General features: G+C 47.8%; 1 protein-coding gene across 1 annotated transcript in view; it reads left to right on the forward strand.

Moving 5' to 3' along the window:
• The window catches only part of Pcnx2 (pecanex 2), a 165562-nt gene that overhangs the window by 27949 nt on the left and 111587 nt on the right, over window positions 1–26026 (forward strand). The window contains exons 9-12 of the mRNA XM_052728899.1: window positions 11847–11982; window positions 18502–18647; window positions 21503–21656; window positions 21827–21859. Coding sequence (XP_052584859.1) covers window positions 11847–11982; window positions 18502–18647; window positions 21503–21656; window positions 21827–21859 — 469 coding nt within the window. The remainder of the gene's footprint in view (window positions 1–11846; window positions 11983–18501; window positions 18648–21502; window positions 21657–21826; window positions 21860–26026) is intronic.

Genomic DNA, 26026 nt, shown 5'->3' on the forward strand with positions numbered 1-26026 from the left:
CTAGTGTTCTAAATCAAGAGAATGATCTATGAGAGCTGTATTTTCAGTTTTGAATGAGCATGTTTATTTTTATTGTTTTTTTTTTTTAATTCTTTTTGCCTGTATAGATGTTTTGCCTGCCTGCGTGTGTGGGTGAGTGAGTGCATGCCTGCGTGTGGTGTGTGTGTGTGTGTGTGTGTGTGTGTGTGTGTGTGTGTGTGTGTGTGTAATGCCCTTGAAGACCAAAAGTGGGAGCCAGATCTCCCAGAACTGGAGTTACAGAGGGTTGGGAGCCACCATGTGGGTGCTGGGAATTGAGACCCAGTCTTCCGGAAGAGCAGTCAGTGCCCTTAACTTCTGAGCCATTGTTCAAACCCCATAATTGACTTTACTAAGTATACAGGAAGCCAAAGTAAGAAACAGCAAGCAGTGGATCGATGTTAGAGAGTTACCTCTGCTACAGCGGCTCACCTCTGGCTGTTCTCAAGGGCACTGTGTTTTCACTCTGGGCTGTTTTGCTGATCTCCTCTTTCCTGTCACAGAGCTGGGGGAGCAGCTCTCTCCAGACAAAAGACACTTGGAGACAAACTTTGAGGCTGGGGTGGGCAATTGTGTTTTCAGAGCCAGCTCCTCAGTGAGCTCAAACAGCATGTGACAATTTACCGGTATAACATACATTGTAGTCACATATCCTGAGCCTTGAAAAACTAAGGGACCAGAGAGATGGCTCGCCAGTTAGGAACACTTGCTGCCCTTGCAGAAGACATGAGTTCTCTTCTCAATAGCCAGAGCGGGTGGCTCACAAACATCTGTAACTTCAGCTGCAGGGGATCCACCTGTGGGAAGCCAGCTCACATCTTTTAAAGGGTTCCTATGAGGAGGAGAGAGGGATAAGAAACTTTTAGATAGAAAGATAGAGAAGAGGAGAAAGAGAGAAACACAGGATAGCTTTGGGGGGACCTGGATCAAAACCCAATGGCCTCTTCCAAAGGGCTTTTTATAACAATGCCAAGGAGCAGGGCAAAAGACCTCCCCCTTGCTAAACCAAAGCACATCACACAGCCAAGTGTAGACCCTTCCAAACACCTGGTAACTATGCCCGTGGTCAAATCATCCCCTTATGCAGCCCTGCTGGGTAAAGCAAGCCCAGATTCTCGGACCCTGAGTAAGTTCTCACTAGGAAGCCTCTGTGGGTCTCTGCATCCACCCCTCTCTTCTGGTCTCTGTGGGTGCCTGTATACACATGGCACACATACAAACAAGTAGTTGCACACACATATACATAAATAAAAGCAAAATTTAAAAACAAAGCCATAAAGGGTGCACATGTGGGTGAGAAGGCCTTGGGGTTTCCACACCACCTCAGTGAGTGGCACCCACCCTCTTTCTCTCTCTAATTTCTCTTTAGTGATCACCCCATTCTTGTTTTCTTTCATTATCTCATCACTGCCTTTCCCAGCTAGAGTTCTTTTATGTATATGTACTTTGGGAGTTGAATCTCAGGACCTCCTGCATGCTAGGCCAGTACACGACAGATGAACCCCATTCCCAGTCCCTCACGGGTAGATTCTAGGCAGGTGTTCTATCACTAAGCAACATCCCCATCCCCTCACAGTAGATTCCAGGCAGCACTCTACCACTGAGCTATGCTTCCAGCCCCTCACTAGAGGGTTATAGCAAGCACCCTTGCCCTGAGTCACAGCCAACCCTTCATTAGTGTATCTTAGGCACGTGCCCTGCTGCTGAGCCACATATCAGCCCCTCACGTATGCGAGCCCACGTATGTATGCGAGCACATGGGGGAAGGGCGGCATCCCCTAATCATTGTTTCTAACACTGAAGGTGAGGAATGACCTCTGACCCAGCCAGAGCAATGACAGCTGCTGGTGGCTTTGCCACCAGGAAGACACAGGGGTCTTACATTGTGTCCCCGCATGCCCTGAGTCTTTGTGAAGCAGCGTGGTAGCTCATAGTCCTGAGAGAGTTATCAACACATGTGAATACAGAATTAACAGGACTTCCTTTTGGTCATGAGAAAATAGAGCAAACAGAAACCTCTAGCCTGACTCTCTCAGCACCTTCTCTGTGGACATCAGAGCCGAGCTTCCAGCTCCGCGTTCTCTGAGGGAAGCAGTTCTCTATCAGCAAGAAAGCTGAAAGTGGAGGTAGAGCTGACCCAGACCTGCAGCATCTCTAGCTGCTCTGGACATAAGCACAAGTCTTACATCAGACTGACGTGGGTTCGAGTCTCAACACCTGTGTTTATTTTCTGTTTCATGTGGTATAATTTCTTACTCATTAAGTTTAAAATATTTGCATTACATTTTTACTTATTTATTTTTAGATGTGTGTGTGCCACACTGCACATATGTGGAGGTCAAAGGGTAGCTTCTCTCTTTCCACCATATGGGTCCTGGGGAGCAAACTCAGGTCATCAGGCTTAGTGGCAAGCCCTTTACCCACTGAGCCATATTGCCTTTCCTTGTCAACTTTTTTGACCTGTAAGTTGAGAGAAACAATGAATTAATTCACTGGCTTGCTTTAAAAATTAAAGTTGGCCTGGGGAGCTAACTCAGTTGGTAAAACACTTGCCGCACAGGCATAGGGACCTGGAATCCACATTAAAAAGCCAGGTGTCATGTAGCGTACTTGTAATCTAAGCACTGGGTGGTAGAAACAGATGGATCCCCAAAGCCCACTGGCCAGCCAGCCCACCTTAGTCAGCAGATCCTGGGTCAATGAGAATACCTTCTCTCAAAGCAAGGTGGGTGGCATCTGAGAGAGGACACCAGCAGTTGACCTCTGACACCCACCACAGGGCACACGGGCACACGTGCGCGCGCGCGCGCGCGCACACACACACACACACACACACACACACACACACACACACACATCATTCAAGACAGAGCCTGTGTGGAGGGCACTCAGCATTGTCACATGTGTCTTCCGCTTCTGGGTAGAAAAGGAGGACAAAGTTCAGGGTTAACTTTTCACAGCAGCCAACCCCTGGCATCTGCCAGGAGGAAGCCCGTTCTCAGCAGGGGCCACTTTACCTGTTTGTGAAGTGGGCAGCTAAGGACACAGTGTTTCCCCAGAAGCCTGTGGTCCAACGCCTTGGCATCTGGGGCAGCTTCAGGGTGTGTACTTAGTATTCTGTTTCTAGGGCTTAAAGTCCTTAAGTTCTGGGTCCTCCAACCATAGCAAATACAAATGTTGACGTTCAGATTGGAAGGGAGCCTGGGGAGGGCTCCATAAGCTGTTCTCCATAGAAGGTACTGGAAAACCAGCTCTTCCCCTCTAAGGTGACCTCAGTGGCTGGGAGCACCTCCAACTAAATTGTTAAACTGCTGGATCCCATTACCGGCAGGAAGGCGACTCTCTTAGCCATTGTGAGGCCTGGTTGTCACGTGACAGTTTTACGTCCCAGATGCTCGGCTCTGAATGGGGACTTGTGAGCCATGTAACTTCCCTCTCTTTAGGGATTCCTGGAGGAAGCTGAGAGAGGAAGTTTATTTCCCTTCCTGGCCCCCCTGAAAACACTGTGAGAAACAGCACACTTCCCCCCGACTGCCGGAGTCTCACAGAGCACCTTGAGTCACACATTAACTGTTCATCAAGCAGGTGCCTTATGGAAGGTTATCTGATTGCTCCCTGCTCTCCCCCAGAAACCCGAACTGCAGCATTTCCAGGGGCTGCTGGGAAATACTGCCTGACAACAAATCCCTTTCATGTTTAACTGACCAGAACACAGGACTGATTTGCTAGTTCAGAGCCCAAAGTGAGCTGATCTGCCTGAAAACTGATCTGGAAGTAGGTCATTAGCCCAGGAAATGGAAGAAGTTGCCTGGAAAGTTAGCGAATGTTCAGAGTTGAAATGGTTCACCGCACATTGGACTTTGACTATTCCTTTCCAGGCTTTGTAACTAAAGCCTCCCTCCCCCTGCTGCTGCCGGTTCCGTGTGTGTGTGTGTGTGTGTGTGTGTGTGTGTGTGTGTGTGTGTGTGTGTGTATGTCTAGGACAGAAGAGAACTTCAGATATCATTTGAGGCAGAGTCTCTCATTGGCCCAGAGCTCCCCATGCAGGCTGGGCTGGCTGGCCGGTGAGCCCCAGGAATCGTCTCTGCCTCCTCAGTGCGGGGATTACAAACACACATTGCCATGCTTTGCTGTGTAGGTTCTGGGGGTCAAACTCAGGTCCTTACACTTGCAAGGCACACACTCCAGTGACGGAGCTGTCTCTCCAGCCCTTGTTTGGTGTTTGAGATGCAGCCCAGGCTGGTCTTGAACTTTGGGTCCTCCTGCCTCTGTCTCCAGGTGCTGGGCTGACAGTCAGGCACCACCAAGCCCACAATAAGAACTTTTATCCTTTGTTCAGCGAAGATTTCTAATTTTTTTGTCTACACATTTCCCAAGGATCGTCTTTCCTTCGAAAGACCCAACCTGGATGTTAGCGCAGCTCTCAGTCCATCTCTCAGTGGTTGTCCACTTTGGATTTCCTTTTTTGAGACAGGGCCTCTCCCTGGGACCTGGGCCTCACCATGGAGGCTGGGATTGCTGGCCAGTGCACACCAAGGACCCACCTTCCTCTGCCTCCCCAGTACTGAGGTTACAAGAAGGCAACAGCACACCCGACTTTTTGTGTCAGTTCTGGGGCTCAAACTCGGTCCTCACGCCTGGGTGGCAAATGCTTTATCGCCGTCTCCTCAGGCGACAGCCATGGTGTTTAAAGGGTGCACCTGGGAAGGGAAGCGGGCAGAGGACTGCCAGAAAGAATCCATTGAGTTTTGTTTCTTTCCGAAGACGTGGAGACCTTGAGTTTTTGAGAGCAGGAGCGAGGGGCGCTGAGGTGAGGCTGTGAGGTGCTCAGGACGGTGAGGTGTGGGGGCTCCTCAGTAAACCCGATCAACTGCACTCTGCACAGCACATTTCAGCTCTGGTGAGGGATATTTAACCTCGGCCACGGAGCCCTGTCACTGTTCATTTGAATGAGAGATGTGCGTTTGCTGCCGTGCCAGAGTGAAAGACTTGAACATTCTTGCTGCCTTTGATGACGTGGAGGCCCAGGTGAAGGGCCTGCAGTGGGCCTTCCTCGGTTTCTTCCCCAGCCCCGCTGATTTCTCAGTCTTCGGTGATCTCCGTTCCCCGCGCAGTGGTCCCCATCCTGGGCACTCAGACACAGGGTTGAGGCAGTCAGTGTTTCTCTTCAGGCCCAGAGTCCCAGGAACTGAAATCCAAGCTGGAAGCTGTGGCCTTCTGCCTGCACATAGCCGCAGCTGCCACACGGGGGCGCACTCCATCCACTTGCTTTCCCTCTGCTGCCTGTCTGAGACTTCCCCTCATTTGTATGGTCTTAGGAAAGGAGAGTTGATCCCCGCCTTAAAGTCAGCTCCCTGTTAGAAACACCCTACCCCCATCTGCTGTCCCTTAGTGCCCTTCACAGCTAGTGATCATGTGATACACTAACTTCTTTTCTAAGGCATCCCTCTTAGGTCCTGCCGTCAGTCCGTCCCACAAAGGGCCTGCAGTCCTGGGAAAGGCAGGCAGAAGAGGTGCGTTCTCCAGGGGACAACAAACTGTTGTTTTAAAAGCTGGGCGAGGATGAAGAATTTCCGGTGATGTTTTCTCTGTCACTGGGAAGTAGCAACATCACCCTTGGATTGTTTTGTGACCTTTCGAAGCTTCCATTAGGTAGGGGGAGCTAGGGCTAGCGGACTTCAGGGAATCTAAAACCCAGCACCAACTACTCTTCACCCCAGACCCAACCCTGTCCCAGCCAGCCCAGCACAGAGTCTAGTTGCAGTTGATTTTGCTTGTTTGTTTGAAACAGGGTCTCACTGTGTAACTGAGACTGCCTCAGACTCCCAGCTATCCCCCTGCCTCAGTCACCCAAGTGCTGGAATTCCATGTTGGAGCCACTGGGGCCCAGCTTAGCCCTCATCTTCTTGACTTCCTTCCAGGGCTGGCTCTTCTTGCCATGCCCCACCCACCACCACCACCAACCTCCCTCCCTGATGCTTCTCTGAGCTCTCTCTCTCCTCTGCTTCCACCTTGAATGGAACTAGTTGACCAGAGACCAACCCAGCCTCAGGCTGAAGGAGACCTGGTGGTGTCATTGAGATAGTCATTCCACAGTGTGGCTCTCTCCACCCTCTGATGCTTCAGGAAGTGGGAATGTCTCTTAACATCCCCTAATGAACAGTCCTGAAATATACTGTTCATTAGCACAGTAGAGAGCATTGGTCTCATGATCCTGTAATGCTACAGCTGCCGCAGCTCGGAGTGGGGGTAGGGGGTGGGGTGAGGGTAGAGAATAGGCTCCAGCAGAGCAGCTCCATTTGAGGTATGGCTTTGCTAATCACAGACGTCCCTCCGGGCTGCATAAGAGCCAGCGCAGGTGACAGTGTATGCTTGTGATAAGGACCCAGCCAAAGCTAGCGAAAGAGGTTCCTTGAGAGGGAAGCTGACCTACTGTTTGAGTCTGTGTTAGATACGATGAGTGCAGGTTTGACCCTCTTCCCCACCACTACTGGAGCCAAGGTGTTATCTGTGGAAAGGCTGGCAGCCACCTTGCTGCCTGTCAAGTTCCCTATCAATAGGAGACCACAGAGACCAGAACCTCTCACCAAGTGCCTGACTAGAGGCTTCATCAGGACACTCTGTCTCGTCTAGTCTAGTTCTCACACTCTCCAAGAGGGAAACACCTCTCTGACAGGTGTAGACCCACGGTGGGAAAACAGTGTGCTCCAAGTCCAGGTAGTGGACAGCACAGCCGTGGTTCAGACCCACCTCTGTTCATTCTAGAACTCACCCAAAGGTGTTGAAGAAAAAACCAGGGCCAGGAGCCGTGGCACACAACTTTAATCCCAATACTCAGGAGGCGGAGGCCGGGGAATCTCTGAGAGTTTGAGGCCAGTCTGATCTACATAGTGAGTTCCAGGCCAGACAGGGATACAGTGAGACCCTGTGTCAATAAACTAAAAAAATGAACAAATAAAACCTTATAAAATAAGATATTTACATTATCTACCCACAAAAGCTACTTATTTATGTTAATCTTAAAGGACATTTTGATTGATTTATTTTGGGGGAGTGTTCAGAGGTCAGAGGACAATTGGGGAGGTTTTTCTCCTTCTACCAGAAAGGGCCTGGGGATCAAAACAAGCATCTTTACTCAGTGAGTCACCTCTCTGGCCAATATTTATTTTGGAGACAGGGTCTCATGTATCCCAGGCCAGCCTTGAACTCACTATGTAGTCCAGGATGACCTGGAACTTCTGAACCTACAGAGGCCACTTTCATAGTGCTGGGATTACAGGGTGTGCCACCCCAGTCTGTTTGTGCGACGATGAGAACTGAACCCAGGGCTTTGTGCATGCCAGGCAAGTGCTCTAACTGAGCCCCAGTCCCAACCCAGTGTTATGACATATTATTTTGGTGGCCCCTCCTTAGAGTTCTGCTTCTTGGCAGGAAGCGTTGGCAGGCACGCCTCTAGCAGAGCTGATCTGATACATCATGAAGTATCCAGCAGGAGAGGGTCCATATGTCTCCAGCTCCCCACACAGGAGTGCGGCTCTCCCATCTCCTGCTCCCGGGTCAGCATGACCTCCCTCCCCTGCAATGTCATCTAGTTTCTTGGCTCCAGTGCATCTCATACACCACATCCTATCAAGGACCTCCCATTTCTATTTTCTCTCACTCTAGAGTTCCAGACTGTGTCACTCAGTGGTGTGCACTCGAACCCGCAAGGTCCTGCTGAAAAGCTGTCTTGATCAAGCTAATGGATCAGCCCATTCGAGGCGGGTGTGATGAGCTGACCAGCAAGAAGGAAAGCGAGCGTTGGGGAGTAGTCACTCCAAGTAATGTAGGGACAGTGTGTTAGTGAGCTGGTCACATTGCTGTGACAAGCTGACAGAGGAAGGATCAACTCCAGCTCATGGAGTCAGGTGAAACTGTCCATCGTGCTTGGGAGGACAGTGCAGAAGTGGTCCTCATACTCCTGTGGGTCAGGAAACAGACTGAAAGCAGGGCTGGGCTATGACCTTCACATGCCACCCTCAGTGACCCACCTCCTCCAGCAAGGCCGCACCTCCCAAAGGTTTCACAACCCCCTAAAACAGCGCCACCTGCCGGAGACCGAGGGTTCAAGCACAGGAGTCTTCGAGAGCCCATTTTGTATCTAGACTGTTAACAGATGGATCAGCTGTTTAGAGCACATACTGCTCTTACTGATGACTAGAGTTTTGTTTCCAGACCATAATACACTGGCGTTTAGAGTTTTGGGTTCTGTGATGTTGACTTACCTGGTGTGCACTTGACATGATTCTTAGTGAGGAAGGCTTCGTTGACTTATCCTAGCAATCACGAATTTCATCATACAAGTATAGAGGATTCATGTGGATATGTGTGTGTGTATGTGTGTCTGTGTCTGTCTGTGTGTATAAACAAGTGAGTGTGTTTGTGAACACAGAAGTCAGGACATAAGGAGAGAAAGATCATGGAGTATGGAGAATAGTAGAGGTTAGAGGTCACGTCACATCACTGACACACCTGCATCCCTCAATTAGCACAGTTTGGGCTGCAGGCTACTGAAGACTCAATTCAAAATGGATTAAATAGGAGGAAACACGTTATCTTGGAAAGTAAGACATTTTATCTGGGGAGGTGGCTTGCCCATAAAGTGCTAACCATGCAGTCTGAATCCCCATCCCCCACCCCCAAAATTCATGTAGAAAAGCTGGGCATGGTTACCGGCAGCCTTTGTGGAGAGCCTGCTCTAAGACCGCCTCCAGGGTATGCCCCCCCCCAAAAAAATCCACAAATATGGCAAGGGCTAGACTACTCTATCTGAGGGGTAAATGAGGAAACACGCACTCTCTGATGGTAACTTTCTCTTTTACTTCATCTTGAAAATCCTCTTTCTGAAAATCTCTCTGTCTCCACACAGTTACATTCTCCATACAGCTACATTTTCTACACACCTCTTCTACATAGCTATACATCTCATCTACATAGCTCTCTCTTCTATCCATACATCTCTCTTCAACAGCTACGTACCTTCTCCTGCACAGCCACACATCTCTACACACAGTTTACATCTCTTTTTCGCATAGCTCCACATTTCTCTCTACACACACCTCTCTTTCTGTACACACTTCTCTCTACTCTGCTACATTCCTTCACACACTACTACATCATTCACTCACTCTTAACCCACTCACTGTCTCACTCACTGTCTCATTCACTCTCCTCTACACACACATTTCTGCTCTACATACACATCTCTGTCTCCACAGCAAAAACTCTGGACAAATAGTTACATTTTCAGGGTCACAAAGCATTTCTTGAGTAAACAATAAGAGACAGAGCCATCCTGATACACATAAGGAATCACACGGTTTCTCTCGGGGTAGGGAGGTCATGATGACCGGGCATGGTGAACAAACAGGTGTGTAGCTCTAAGTGGTTCGGGTTCCCAGACAGAGAGTGACATTGAAATTCGGGACTTAAACAATAAATAGTTGGCTGAATCTTGAAGTTAGGAGTATGTGCAGAAAGTCAATTGTTGCAGGGAGTTGCATCTTTAATGTTATCTGCCAGGCTTTGGTTCAACAAACAGACACCTGGGAACTTGCCCTTGTACACTTTGTCTCCAGGGGCAACTAGTCTATTTTGGATTTGCTCTGAGGTCTTGACTAAATGTATAAAAAGCTTTCTTTGTAGCTAAGAATTCAGTTATTTTCCTATGTTAGTCTGAGTATTAAAAATATCCTAATATTATTTCTCTTCATCAGAATTATACAGCTTAAGCAGAAATCATCTTCCTGACCATCCACAGCTATAAGTGTGCCCAATAGGTGGAATATCTACATGAGATAAACACACAAGCAGTGGGAAAACACCCATAGCTGTTTTTAGGGAAGAAAATGTAGTGGCACATGAGAAAAATTACAGAAAGAAACAACCAGTCATTTACAGTCAGTGACCCCACGGTCTTTGCCAAGTAGGACTCCCCATCAGAGAGTGATTCGTCTGGTGGGTCAACTTGTTGAATACTAGTTGTCACCTGCTGTGTAGTCCCATGACCTCCAGCACATGGTGACAGTGCTGGGGAAGTGGAGACAGGTAGACCACGGGGCTTGCTGCCCAGCTAGCCTGGATGGATTGACAAGTTTCAGGTCAAAAGTAAGGGGCCTTGTCTCAAAAAATAAGATGGAAAGGGAACCAGCAAGATGGCTTAAGGTGCTTGTCATGCAACTGATAGTCTGAGTTCACTCCCTGGAACTCTCAAAAATGTACAAGGCAAATGTGCAATTCCTCCACTAATAAAATAATTAAGGTGGATGTCACCTGAGCAATAGCACCCAAGGCTGACCTCTGCTTCCACATGAATGCACACATACATAAACAAGTGTGAGAGCATACACATGTCCATACACTTCCCTCTCCCTCGGTGACTCCTTAGAACTGTGTTATGTCCCCAATCCCAAGCCAAGTACTAGCTAGATGAATGGATGATGAGACCAGTTTTATCACCAGGGCCAGGGAAGGACAGAGTCTTGTATCACTGACACACTGCACCCCTCTGGTAGCATACAATCTCAGCCATTTGGATAAAATGGGGCCACATTAGTAGGAGTTCCCTTAGAAACAACCATGGGGTAAGCAGACCAATATTGTCTCCTAAAACGTAGGCACCTTTCTGGGAAGCCCTGTGGAGTATGTCTTAGTTTCTGCTCTCTGAGCTGGAACAAGGGCTTTGGTCTGAAGAGATGGCTCAGCTGTTGAGACTACTTGCTGCTCTTGCTAAGGATCTCAGCACTGTTCCCAGCACCCACATCAGGCAGTCCACACTGCCTACAGCTCCAGGAGATCTGGCATCCTCTCTGGCCTCAGTGGACACTGCACACATGTGGTGCAGGTACATACATATTACACATAAATAAAAATGAATTTAAGAGTTAAGAGAGCCAGGACTGTGATTATTCAAGAGCTGAATTAAGTCTCAGCGACTCACATATGATTTAAGATACCGAAACATATTCAGATAGAGACTTAAAACCATTTAACAAAAGCTGCTTTTCCAAGGACCTTCCAGCTACTACAAAAGATCTTCTTTTGTGTAAATGGGCTTTTTTGCTTTGGGGTGTCTTGGGAGCAGCAGAGCGCTGGGGTTGGAGAGCCAGCATAATGTCATAGTGCCCTGTTCCATTACTGTGATCAAACGTGCTGCAATAGCAACTCAAGGAAAGAAGGGTTTACCTTGCCTCCGTTTGAGGGTCAGGAGGGCGTGGCTGCAGGAGTCACATGACATTCACAGTCAGGAAGCAGAGAAAGGTGAAAGCTGGTGTTCATTTTAACTTCTTTTTTTATTCAGTTCAAGATGTTAAGGCATCACACACATACTCAGGGTGGGTCTTCCCACCTCAGCTAACCCAATCTAGAAAATCCTTCAGAGACATGCCCAGAGGTGTGTCTCTTAGGTGAGTCTAAACCCTGACATGTTCACAATTAATGTAACCATCCACAGAGGTTCTTCATCTTCCCAGCTGGTGTCTGGGAATTCCAAAATCTACCTGTCAGGGTCACCTCTGTCCCATAAATGTACAGAACATCGGAGATTTTGCCTCTGAGCACCAAGTATCCACTCACACACAGCAGCTGTGTCCAAGCCTAGGGCTGGAGGCTGTGTGCCTACAGTTAGCCTCACACACAGAATTTTTAGCTCTTTATAGAGAACATAAGAATCAGGACCCAGACAGTCCCTTCTTACACTGGACGTCTCCAACCTCCTGGGTTTCTATGTAATAAATAAATGTATCCTAATGCAAGATGGTCACCGAAGGATTGTTTCTCCCCATTCTCAGAGAGATCCTTCTCAGCTCCTCCAGTACCACCACTTCAGGAAGTCCAGATCCATCCTCAGGGGACCCTGCAGTCAGTGCTCTTCAGCAGCAGCTGTTACTCATGGTGGCTCGAAGGACGCAGTCGGAAACCCCACGGGTATGTGTGTGCCAGTGTTGCTGTTAGTGGCTGCTGTAGAAGCCTTGGGTCTTTTTAATAAAGTGTGTGTGTGTGTGTGTGTGTGTGTGTGTGTGTGTGTGTGTGTGTGTGACATGCATGCACACATATGTAGTCATGTGGGGGGTGTATGTGTGGATGCAGGTTCACATATGAGCATGTGTGTTTGGAATTTGGAGGACAGTCTCAGGTATCAAACTTGGAGTCATCCTCAGGAACACCATCTACCTCTCCTGAGACGAGGTCTCTCATTAGCCTAGAACACTCCAAGTAATCTAGGCTGGCTGGCCAGCAAGCCCCAGGGACCCACCCATCTCTGCCTCCCCAGTGCCAGGATTATAAATGTGTACCACTCATTCCTGGTGTTTTCACATGGGCTCTGGGAGTCAAACTCAAGGACCTAGCTTGTGTGATGAACAGTTCACTGACCAAGTCACCTCCCCAGCCCCAGCAGCAGATCTTAAGGTCTGTCTTCCACCGATGAGTCAGACCTCACCCTGACTTTCCCATCAAGCATCACTACAGGGCTGTCTGACTGATGGAAAGAAAAGCAAGGACCGTGCAGATGGCAGATAACCCTCTGCAAACATTACTGCATTCTGCTGTCTCAATCACTTTCCCGTAGAAACCCATTCATATTGCCATATTGATCTTCGGTTGTTTGGATGCAGGAACCCCTCAAGAGTGTAATTGTCTCTTTTGCCTTACCCCACCTGGCTTTAAAAATATCTGCTTTTTTTTTTTAAATTATGATAACCTTGTATTTATTGACTAAGGATGCAAAGATTCTTAAATATTTGATTTGGAAGAGGGTTTTGTTGTTGTTCATTTAGGTGATATCAAGGGCGTAAAACATGAAGCCTTTTATTGTTTTACTCAGAAATTCATTGATGTTCATTTAGTCATCCAGGCAAGTTTTAATGAGACTTGAGGGAGCTGGAGCAAGGATTCTCAGACAACAGCATCCGGGAAGGCTGGACATGGGTGCATGCCTGCCTATGAGCTGCAACTGCAGCCTGAGCCTTAGGGATAGGGGGACAGGGCCGGCTTCTTAGGGAAAGGAATTCTTGGGGTTGACGTCCAAGAAGGGTGGGCTTTCTCTGGCTCAGCCTGAGCAGAGAGGATTACAGATGGGGTAAGTTCAAGTTCATGGGAAGTTTCTCAGCCTCCATGTTTGCCTTCCTCTGTCAAAGTTTCTATTCCTCCTAAAGTGCCTTGCCTTTGCAAAATTAATACGGTTTTATATTTGGTTCAAAGATGGCTCTGCAAAAATTTCTCAAAGAAGTCTTATAATACTGTGTGCTGACATGTGTACCCCTGAATGGCTAATGGAAAGGACAGACAGTTCTCAAAAGAAGAAGCACAAATAACCAATAAGTATTTTAACAAGTGTTCAACATCCCTAGTCCTCAGGAAAGTGCAAATTAAACCTACTCAGAGATACCACCTCACCCCGGTCAGAACGGCTGTCATCAAGAAACTTGACAAGGCTTCACTACCGGTGGGAGTCCAAACTGGTGTATTCACATGGAACTCATTGTGGGAGTTTCTTTAAAAATTAAAAGTAGGGCCTAGAAAGATGTCTCAGCAGTTAAGAACACATACTGCTCTGTAGCAGGCTTTTTTGGACTAGCAGCCCCCAAAACAGAGACTTATTATTAATTATGAAGCATCTTCACACAGTGTAAAGGAATAGTCCACAACACTGCTCTTGCATAGGTCCCATATTTGGTTCCCAGCATCCATGTCAGGTGGCTTACAACCTCGTACAACCCCAGCTCCAAGGCATTTGATGCCTACCTCTGTCCCCCACTGACACCTGCAACTTATGTGCACATACCCGCCCCCCAGCCCTCCCCTCGCCACACACACACACACACACACACACACACACACACACACACACACATAAAATAAAAATCATTTTAAAAGAGCATCTATGTCCATTTTGGATATGTACCCAAAGGACTCCATATCCCACCACAGAGAGACTTCCTCATCCTTGTTCATCACTGCTCTATGCAACAGCCAGGAAACAGAACAGGCTGAGGTGTCCATCAACAGACAATAAAAACGTGGTACATATACACAACAGGGTTTTATTTATCTATAAAGAAAAATGTAAACTTCAAGAAAATGGATGGTTCTAGACATTATTGAGTGAAATAACCTAGATTCAGAAAAATGAACACCACATTTTCTCTCATATGTAAATTCCAGTGTTTAATATTTAGATGTGTGGGGGTTAGTGTAAGTCATGAAACTGAAGGATACCATGAGAAGAGGCAAATAGGTGAAAAGGAAGGACTGGGGGTCAGCAAAAGGACCGATGGGACCCAAAGAGGAAAAGAGTAGGGGAGGGAGGAGGAGATGAGGAGAGAGGAGATTCACTAAAGAACACGTTGTTGGATGTGCCGGAAGGACACTCAATACCTTGTATGCTAACTTAAAAATTTAATACGGATGGAAAGATGACTCAGTGGTTAGGAGCTACTCTTACAGATGACCTGGATTTGATTCCCAGTACCCATATGGTAGTTCACAACTGCCTACCTCCAGTTCCACAGACACCGGGCATACACACGGTGCACAGATATACATGCAGGCAAAACACCCATACACATGCAATAAGAATAAATAAATTCAGTATGGTGGCTGTGGGTGCAGCTCCTGCCTGGCTCTGGGTGGGGCTGGCTCAACTCAACCTGGAACAGAGATTGCAAAGACTGATAGGATACAGCTATCATGCCCTTTGTTTCACTCTTGAAGCTCTGTAAGTGGGCCTTGCAAGATGGCTTAGCTGGTAAAGGCTCACACAGCAAAGTCTGAGGACCTGAGTTCAATTCCCAGGACCCAGATTGTGGAAGGAGAGAACCAATTCTCACAAGTTGTCCTCTGACCTCTGCACAGACATACTGTGATGAACATACACATAAATATAATTTAAAAACAAAAACTGTGAGTATAAAAATCACATAAAATAGTAACTTACCATAGTTTTATTATTACTCAACCACATCCATGGAAGAGTTTCTGTCTGTCTCAGTTAGGGTTTCTATTGCTGTGAAGAGACACCATGACCATGGCAACTCTTATAAAGGAAAACATTTAACTGGGGCTGGCTTACAGTTTCACAAGTTCAGTCCATTATCATCACAGCTAGAAACATGGCAGCACACAGGCAGATATGGTGCTGGAGAAGGAGCTGTGAGTTCTACATTTGGATCTGCAGACATTGGGCCTGGCTTGAGCTTCTGAAACCTCAAAGCCTCCCTCCCCCTCCAGTGACACACTTCCTCCAGCGAGGCCATGCCCACTCCAACAAGGCCACACCTCCTAATTTGCCTCTCCTTATGGGCCTATGGGGGCCATTTTTATTCAAACTACCACAGTCTTTTCTCAGTTTTAAGTTAAATATAAAATGCTTGCAGTTTGTGGTTTTATTCTGTACACACAGAGGTGGGGGAATAAATATCTGCCCCTGCTGGATATGTATCCTGGATATGTACATTTGTAAAAGGATCATACTGGGAAAAAAAGTAATTTTTAAAAGTTCTATTTTGTTTTTTTGCGGGAGTTGGTTTGGTTTTTGGTTTTTGATTTTTGGGTTTGAAGACAGGGTTTCTCTTTGTAGCCCTGGCTATCCTAGAACTCACTCTTTAGACCAGGCTGACCTCAAACTCATAGAGATTCACCTGCCTCTGCCTCCCAAGTTCTGGGATTAAAGGTGTGTGCCACAACCACCCTGCTAAAAGTTCTTAAGTTCTATAAATTGACTTAATTTAAATTGACTAGAAGTTAAATGAGGTTTTGTTTACAAAATAAAAACTGAGATGATTTCTTGCTTGTGACCCAACAAAATACTTACTGGAGGCCGGATGCCTTCGATGGTTCTAGGAGCCACAGGTGTGCTGGTGAAAACTCTGCCCCACTTCTGAGATGTTTCCTAACCTACCAGCCAGGTCATCTGTGTCTGGCTGAGATTGCCACTGCAGTGGGATCAGGTGTTCTGGAGACAGATGCTGCAGTCCCAGGACGGAATGGGGTGGGGATGGGAGACTGGTCTAGGGAAGGACACAATGAGAGGCTGCGTGAGACCTGCAGGGGAGGCAGCCTCGGGCACACTTCCTGCAGCAGCCAGGACTTGCAGCGCTAACAGCATGCCTGCTTTTCTTAGCCAGGACTGGAAACAAGACTGTACCCCTCTTTTTATCCCCACTACCCTCCTGCTCTACATTTGGCTACACATGTGTGGAGCCCCAAGCTCAGTCTGTTTCCTTTGGGGACTTTTAGTTCCTGCCGGCCTTGGCCCATACATGCACCACCCCTGGACCCCACATCACCAGAACAGCAAGCTGACTGGCTGCTGCGTGTATTTCTTGCCCATGTTGTGTCAGTGGACATCGAGGCTAAGAGCCTTGGTGTAAGGTTTGCTACAAAGTCAAGGCCATGCCCATTGGTACAAGTTCCTGCTGATGTAGCACCAGGTGGTTTTCAAGATGGTACCTTGTCTGGAGACAGAGCTGTGCTGGTTTGTTTTATGTCAACCTGACACAAGCCAGAATCATCTGAGGGGAGGGAAGCTGAACTGAGAAAATGCCTCCATAAGACTGAGCTGTGGGCAAGCCTGTAGGGCATTTTCTTAATTAGTGATTGATAGGGGAGGGCCCAGCCCATTGTGGGTGGGGTCATCCTGGCCTCGTGGTCTTGGGTTCTATAAGAAAGCAGGCTGAGCAAGTCATGGGGAGCAAGCCAATAAGCAGCACCCCTCCATAGCCTCTGCAACAGCTCTTGCCTCCAGGTTCCTGCCTTGTGTGAGTTCTTGTCCTGACTCCCTTCGATGAGGAACAGCAATACGGAAGTGTAAGCAGAATAAACCCTTTCCTCCCCAACTTGCTTTGTTGGTCATGGTGTTTCATCCCATCAATAGAAACTCTAAGACGCATACCCAGGACACATGGTGCTCTCTGAGTCTCAGCCCCACTGTATCCCCTGCCCATCAGCTCCCGGGTATTGATTGTCCTTGGGACAGGCTGGCTTCCCTTTCCCGTGCCGTATGTGTGCATCAGTACTTCATGTTCAGGATGACTTCCTGGTCCTTAAGCTGAGTTAACAAGTCCGTGTCGGTGCTGCAGAGAAGGCAGAGCCTGCTATCACCCAAGGCTCTGCAGGGGTCTGTGAAGGAACGTCTGGGCCACTCTGAACACATACTAAGTTCTCAGACATCAGCAACCATCCTTGAAGTGGATGATTGCAATTCCCAAACTCACCTAGGGTGTGTGTGTGGTCTGTCAGCCTGTGGGCTCTAGCAAAGGCTGACATGGGTTTTTTTTTTTGTTTGTTTATGTGTCACTCCTGCCTTGGATTTTGATCTGTGTGATTCTTTGAGACACACATCAAAGCTTCGCTCTTCCAGATTAAAGTGTACTTTTGTTTCTGCTAGGTGCGAAGAGATGCTTTAAGGAAAATTCTCTGAGGGATTTGGAGCATCCACATAGTGTGAATAAGGACTACAAACCTGCAGGGGTAGGAGGAGGGTGCCCAGTGGTCTTGAAGCCTCAGGAGAGCTGTAGGGCCCCATCACCCCATACCTAGCTGGAAGCAGGCACTTTTCCGTGCAGCCCCCTGGGTGGGGAGCTGACCCCAAAGTAGATGTAGTTCATCTGAATGCTGGGGTCCCAGACTATAGGGATGGCTGCTGGTGGACACCCTACCTTCTGCCTGGTTTCCTATTCCAAACTCCAGTTCTTCACGAGGTCACTATTTGGTCATCTGAATGCTGGGGTCCCAGACTGCAGGGATGGCTGCTGGTGGACGCCCTACCTTCTGCTTGGTTTCCTGTTCCAAACTCCAGTTCTTCATGAGGTCACTCCTCCACTTCCTGCTTCATCTTTAAGTCTTCTCTAGATGTACCAGTGAAGAGCTAGCATACGTGTGTATGCCTGTGCACACATATACACTCACTCACATACACACACACACAAATGCATCATGCACACAAGTGTTTGTGCATGTACATGCTCATGTGTGCAGAGGCCAGACGTCAACCTCAGTTGTCAGTCATTCTCTACTTTGTTTTTGGAGACAGGGTCTCTCTGTGGCCTGGCACTCACCAAGTAATCTAAACTGGCCGATCAGTAAGCCTCAGCCATCCATCTGCACCTCCCTGTGCTGGGGTTCTAGACACACACTGTCATGATTGGCTTTTTACATATGCTCTGGAGCAAACTTAGGTCTTTATGCTTCTGTAATGAGCAGCTTCCTGGCTGAGCTACTGCCCCTGCTCATTCTGTTCTTAGGGCAGACTTGTCAGTGAAAGAACAGACAGTGCCTTTAACCGCTGAGCCACCTTGCCAGCCCACCTCCCCACCACCACCCCCCGCCCCCCACCCCCGCCACCGCCCTTGTGTTTTTAAACTACGGGATGTTTTTGTGATAAGGACACATTACAGTAACACACTTTTCTGCCTTTGATCTCTGTTCTGTTTCTGATGTGTAAAGCATGTGAGCCAGGATCTAGAAGATTCATCACGTTCTTCAGCACAGGGAAAGTTTAACCGAGAGCAGTTCTACAAGTTCATCATTTTCCCCGGGAAGTGGATTAAAGTCTGGTATGATCGACTCACCTTGTTGGCGCTGCTGGATCGGTAAGCTGTCAAGCACGTGTGGATGTGGCCAGAAGACAAGGGAGGACGCCAGTGAGCGAACTCGAATGCTCCTAAAATATAAAATCCTGCTTGCTAAGGTTCCCTGGGTTATTTCCAGCCCACACCCCACTTTCCTGTGAACCCCCGTGACTTAGACATCGAATTGCCCAGTTGCCATGGGAAGCGACGATTGAAGAGCTTGGACTAGATTGCAGGTTTGCTTGGCGGAAGGTTTGCTTTGGTCTGCTCATGCCCTGCCCTATTCTGGTAGGAGTGTTTTCAGCTTCAGCAGCGGGAGGCCTGCCTTGCCTGACCCACCGTGGCCCTGGGATGGAGGGAGGGGAGGTAAAGTGGGGTGATGCTAACCTGTCCCCTGCACAGCTTCGATTCCGGCTTCTCTCTCCCCTCTGCTATAGGCTAACTTGAAGCTGCTCTCTCATTTGGGCTGTTCCCTCCTTTTTGCCCCTCTTACTATTGCTCCCTAGAATAAAACACTTTGTGGCTGGAGATGGAGCCTGGGTAGGCAAGGCAGGCAGGTTCCAGTTTGCAATGGTGATGAAGACGGACGAAGAGTGGAAACGTCTAGTTTGTGGGCTCCCCTGTCAGGATGCAGGGGACAATATTAGGGTTTTCAGAGGCTGTGGCTCTGCTGGGGATTGATTTAAAAATTGATGGTATGATCGCTAATGCTCACACAGCAGGATCTGCTCAGAGCTCAATGCCAGCCTCTGGGGCAGTGGCAGGGCTTCTAGCTGCCGTCTGTCCCCCAGTGACTACTTGTTACAGTAATGGTACAGTCATATCTTAAATGGTGGGATCACATGCGGAAAAACGATAGTCTTGCAAAATTACAGCAGTAAATTTCAGGACCCACAAGTCAGGGAACAGCGTTGTAATCACTTTGCTAACAATACCGTGTTACCCTAGGGCATGTGTATGAGCTGAATGTCGAATATGTGACTAGTAATCCAAGATAATGTATTCTGCTAGATGAGACTTTAAAAAAAAATACTACTTTGTTTTTCTGTAAAAAGGAATAGGTTGTGTTAACCCTTTACATGAAAAGCAAATCTCTTTATAGGTGTGTGTGTGTGTGTGTGTGTGTGTGTGTGTGTGTGTGTGTGTGTGTGTGTGTGCATGTGTCGCACATACCCATGCCTGTCGTTCACAGTGACACATGGAGGTCAGAGGACAACCGCGGGAGTCATTTCTCTCTTTGCACCCTGTGGGTCCCAGGGATTGAACTGATAACAAGTGCTTCCCTGGCTGACCCATCATGCACCCTCCCCACATTTTTATTTATCATACAGCTGAGATTTTATTTCAAAAGGCATCAATAAATCCCCCCTGATAATTAGTGGGAGGAGTCTTTAAACCTCACATGGATGGGCGAACTTGAACTACCAGAGTGTAAAGCTGAGAAAGAATGTGTGGTAGATGAACTGCCAGGCTGTACAGGAAGTAGATGAGATGAGCTTGTGCGGTGCTGGGACCGAGGTAGCCATGCTGTGCACCTCTAAGCCCTCACTCGGTGCTGTTGAACCCCGTTCTCACTTCCTTTATCTCCAAATGGCAGCTTCCTGGCGTCCGCAATTGCAGCCTCCCCTTTGCCTTTGGTCCTCCGTCCATCCTTCCCAGATATTGCCAACTGTGTCCATACTCCTGACTCTTGTCTCCTATCCCACCCTTACCCTTTTGGAAAACACCCAAGCTTTATCTGCATCTGTCCTGTGTATCAGGTCAGCATCTAAACTAAGAAGCTGCCCATCTCTGCCTTATTCCAGCATCTCATGCGTCCATCCGTCCATCGTTTGCTGGGTACCTGCCCCATGCCAGGCTTGTGCTGTGCACTGAGGTGTTAGTGAATGCCACAGCCACGATGTCTGCCTCCACAGGGCTTGTGTTCTACTGGGGACAACAGCAAACTCAGAAGGAGTACAGTGGGTCCCAAGGCAGAGGAACCAGACATGGAGGGACACCACTAGTGTCAGAAGTTTACAGGGCTAGGGAGATATTCAGTGGAAAAAGCATGGGGACCTGGGTTCGAATATGACATCCTCCTCTGTCCTCCAAAGGCACCTGCACACACTTGTGCTCATACTCATACATAGATACACTGTGTACACATCATTAAAAATAAATCTTTAAAATAAAATAAAAGGTTCATGACTGTCTCGAGAGACAAGATAACCAACTATCCCTGACTAGAAGGATCACTGTTTAGTGGGTGAAAACATTGTATATGAGTAAATGTTGCTCAGTTACAAAACGTACTCAAAATTCTCATGAATGACCCACTAATCCACAATCCCTATTCCTCCTCACCCCCCCCACCACCACCTGGCTGAGGGCTCCACTGCATCTTCTATCTCACATGGAGGACTCCACAAACAAAATCACCCAGAGAGGCTCCCTGGACTGTCTGGAGGGGTCACATCTCCCTCTGAAACTTCCTGCCCCTAGAACTGAGCAGTAAACTTTGACTCCAGAGAAGATCCATCTGGAAACAGTTATCCCGGTGTCAATGAGATCTTCCCAAATCCTCACTGAGAGGAGCCTGTGAAGTTCTGAAACGTTCCAGGCTCTGGTTGAAATCACGGGCCTCCTCCTCCTAGGAAGCCCAGTGCAGTGGCCAAGGAAGTCAGTGGGATCCTGTTCCATTTATTCCAAGAACAGACACCCAGGGTCAAAATAAGGACTTGGTTTCAACAGCACAAGAATAAATCGATGCAGGGGCTGGCACCACAGAGCCCCTCTGAGCTCACCGTCAGTCTGTAGATGAATGTAGGAAAGTTTGCTTTAATAATGGCATGGGTGCGGGTCTCACTCCATGCTTGTTTGTGTGTTTTGCACAGAACTGAAGATGTGAAGGAGAATGTGGTAGCCATTCTGCTCAGCGTTCTGGTTTCCCTCCTGGGCTTTCTGACACTGAATCGTGGCTTCTGTAGAGACTTGTGGGTCCTGCTCTTCTGCCTGGTCATGGCCAGCTGCCAGTACTCCCTGCTCAAGGCAAGAACCCATCCTTTGTGTGTGGGGGTGGGTAGCTGGGATGGGTATGTGTGTGTGTGTGTGTGTGTGTGTGTGTGTGTGTGTGTGTGTGTGTGTTGTGTGTGTGTGTGCTGTCACTAGCATAGCCTTGCAATCACAAGGTGACCCAGGCCCTCTGGTTTGTGTTTTAGAGCGTCCAGCCTGACCCTGCTTCACCAATACACGTAAGTGCAGGCCAGCAGCTTGTCTCATCTGCTTGCATTGAAAACAAGGCAACGCCAACGTCTGTTCAAAGGGTCAAATGTGCATCTGTGTCTGTATCTTGAATACAAGACTAGAAGCAGTGGATGGATACCCAAGTGCATGGCACAAAGCTCTGGCTGAATCTAAGCGCATGGTGCGTTGGCATTGGTGGAGGGGGGAGGCTCAGGCATAGGGTGGACCCTGGGTGACAGGTCACTTTTGTTCCCTGGGCTCTTAGGAGAAAAGACACAGCTTGATTGGGTGGTCCACAGACTCTGCCATCTGCCTGCCTGCCTTTGTTTGCCTCTTACTCACCTGACTATCTGATGCTGAGCATGATAGCAATCCTCTATATGCCTCAGTTTCTTTATGTGCAAATAAAGCTGGTTAATGTCAGTGGGGATTGAGTGAATAGTGCATGTAAAGTGCTTCAAACACTGGCTAGCACCTAGCAATTCCTCCTCAAGTGTTCTTAGTATGTAATCATAAACTGTGTGTGTTTAAAAATACTCCCACATATATTTGGGGGGGGGGGTAAGTGATAATTTGGTCATGTATACATGGTGGAATGATTAAGTCAAGTTAATTTGTCTATCATATCACATACTTTTCTGATGAGAATATTTACAGTGTGCTCTCAGCCATTTTCAAGAACATTGTATGTCATTGTTGACGATCGCCACCATCACTGTACTATGTAACAGATCTACAAAGCTCACTGGTCCCATGTGCTTGGCTCTGCTCCCTGCTACCAGTACTCCCTACCCACTTCCTGTCCCCTAGCACCCACCACTTTGCTCATTTTGACTGTGAGTCAGACTTTGTTATATTCCATACCACGTGAGGTCATGCATATTCCTCTTTCTATGCCTGGCATATTTCTCTTCACACAGTGTTCTCCAAGATCATTCATGTTTACATATGACAGGATTGCCATGTTTCGCAAGGCTGAATAGTATTTCCTGTGTGCATGTATACACACACCACGGTATTGAAAACCATTTGCGTATGAACAAATACTTAGGTGGAAGTCTGCGTTTGTTGCTGTGACCAAAAGCAATTTAAGGAAGGAAGAGTTTCTGTTGGCTTGTGGTTCCAGAGGGAGAGAGTCCATTATGGTGAGGGAGGCACAGCACAGCGGCAGGAGCAGGAAGCTAGCTGATCACATTTCTTCAGCACACAGGAAGTGGGGCAAGGCTGTAAACCCTCAAAGCCTACCCTCAGTGACATACTTCCTTCAGTAAGGCTCCACCTCTTAAAGGTTCCATAACTTCCCAAAATAGTGCCACCAGCTGAGGGCCAAGTACCCAATACCTTACCCTATTCAATCCACCCCAGTGCCATATGTATTTTGGCCACTGCAAGTAATGCCTTAATGAACACAGACACACAGGCGTCTTTCACATACTGTTTTCCTGTCCTTTGGATCCAGAAGTGGGATTGGTGGGTCCTATAGTAGTTTTGTTTGGTTTTTGTTGTTGTTGTTGTTGTTTTCTTTTTTGTTTGTGTTTTTTGGTTTTGGTTTTGTTTGTTTTTTGTTTTGTTTTGTTTTGTTTTTGAGACAGGGTTTCTCTGTGTAGCCCTGGCTGTCCTTGATCTCACTCTGTAGACCAGTCTGGCTTCAAACTCACAGATCCACCTGCCTCTGCCCTCTGAGTGCTGGGATTCAAGGTGTGCACCACCACCACCCAGCTTGTATTTTAAAAAATACTTATTTATATGTATGTGTATATCTATGTGAGTGTATATGGCATGTGTACACATGCCTACAGAGGCCAGAAGAGGGCGCCAAATCCTCTAGAGCTGGAGTTTCAAGTAGTTGAGCAGCCTGATGTGGATGCTAGAAAATGAATTCAGGTCCTCTGGAAGAGCAGCAAGAGCTCTTAACTGCTGAACCATCTTTCCAGCTCCCCTCCCCGTGTGTGCGTGTGCGTGTGCGCGTGCATGTGCATGTGTGTGCGTGTGTGCATACACATGTGCATGGCCAAGTACACACATGTACTTGTGCAGGTACATATCATGTATGTAGAGGTCAGAGGACAATCTAGGTGCTGGCCCTTGCCTTCTGCTTTGTTTGAGGTGGGATCTCTGTAGTGCTTCCACTGCTGAAATGCCAGGGTAGCTGACTGAGGCTCTTCTGTATGCTGTTCATCTCCCTACAAGAACTCTTGGCTTACAAACACTCCTGCTATGTATTCATCTTTTATCTGGGTTCTGGTGATTCCAACTCAGTTCCTCCACTTGAAAGTCAGGCACTTTCATCCAAGGTTCCTACTTTTTTGAGAACCTTCCTTAATGGCAGTACCATCCATAGTACACCACAAGGGGTCTCCTTTCTCCATGTCCTCACCAGAACTTACCTTTCACTTTGGTGATAAATGTCACTCTAATAGGTGTGAGTTCATTTCCCACTGAGGTTTTCATTTTCATGGCCCCACATGGAAACTCTGTGTATGAAGCCAGTCTCCTTTTATTCCTCTGGTTCAGGCACCCTTTACCCTTTATCTCAATAGCCTGGAGTCTGATTTGTGGGAGAAAATCTGGGCTCACCCAAACCAACCCGCTGGTGGCCAAGGGTCTTCCAGCTCCTGTGGTGCTATTGTGCTCCCCAATATATTATGCACCCTAATAAATTTATCTGGGGTCAGAGAACAGAACAGCCACTAGACAGACATAGAGGCCAGAAAATGGTGGCACTCACACCTTTAATCCTAGCCTTCTGGAGGCAGAGATCCATCTGGATCTCTGTGAGTTCAAAGCCACACTGGAAACAGCCAGACATGGTGACACATGCCTTTAATCCCAGGAAGTGATGGCAGGAAGCAGAAAGGTATTTTAAGGCGTGAGGACCAGGAACTAGAGCCTGGTTAAGCTTTTAGGCTTTGAGCAGCAGTTCAGCTGAGATCCATTTGGATGAGGACTCAGAGGCTTCCAGTCTGAGGAAACAGGATCAGCTGAGGAATTGGCTTGGCGAGGTGGCTGTGGCTTGTTCTGCTTCTCTGATCTTCCAGCATTCACCCCAATAACTGGCACTGGGTTTGTTTTTATTAATAAGAACTTTTAAGATTTGTGCTACAAGTTCCTAGTTACATATAGCTTCTGGCCATGGTGCCCCAGTGGCTGTGGGTGCTACGGGTCAGGTTCCACTCCAGGTGCCGGCCATGGCCATGTGCTTTTTACCCTCTTGTGCTCTGTGAATCCTTCCCGCCTGTCATAGCAAACTCTTAGCACGCTCGCGTGCGCTCTCTCTCTCTCTCTCTCTCTCTCTCTCTCACACACACACACACACACACACACACACACACACACACGGCTCTGAAAAATCTATCCAATGAGGGGAAAATATCCTCCCAGCACTGCCCATTTTAAAAATTCATATCCAGGTTTTAAGACTGATTTTTAATCTGTGCTATCTCATCATAATTAAGAAAGGCTTCAGATTGGTGGTCGTTGTGGTAGCAGATGCTGTCCTGTTAAATTCCTCTGTTCCCTGAAATTGGTTTGCGTATGTTACATCTTTTATCTGAGAGTCTCAGCATCAGGATCTCTAGCAGCAGCATAATTAGGGTATTAAGATGTGATGTTGGGATTGCCCCCAGAAACCTGGGGCAGGTGTGCGGCTCTGCAGGATCTCTACAGCTCATCCCAGGCACCTCATCACCAGCTCCCTCCCTGTACCTTTCCCCCACTGCTGCTGGTTTGCTGGTGGTGTTACATGGCATCAAACATTCCTTACCTTGAAGCTGAGGAGACAGCTCAGTCAGCCAAGTGACTGCCATACAACCATGAGGATTAGAGTTTGATCCCCAGAACCTAAGTAAAAGCCAGCAGCGCCACACAAATCTGTAATTTAAGTACTGTGGGTGCAGAAACAGAAGGATCATTGCTGCTGACTGGCCCGTCAGTATGGACAACCAAAGAACTCCAGGCTCAATGAGGCCCTTTATCAGCTAAAATAAGGTGGAGATGTGATTGAGGCAAATACACAATGTTTGGCTTCTACACATGTGTATACACCCATACAAACTTGTACACACACATACATGTGCATGCAAGCATACTTACACATATACAATTCCTTCCCTGCATGAACTTTAGGATGTGATACAAAACATGCCAAGACCACGAGGAGGGAAGGGCAACAGGCA

The sequence above is a fragment of the Peromyscus californicus genome, unplaced genomic scaffold (assembly GCF_007827085.1).
Source record: "Peromyscus californicus insignis strain IS unplaced genomic scaffold, ASM782708v3 Scaffold_8__1_contigs__length_139910024, whole genome shotgun sequence".
In the NCBI taxonomy this organism is placed as follows: domain Eukaryota; kingdom Metazoa; phylum Chordata; class Mammalia; order Rodentia; family Cricetidae; genus Peromyscus; species Peromyscus californicus.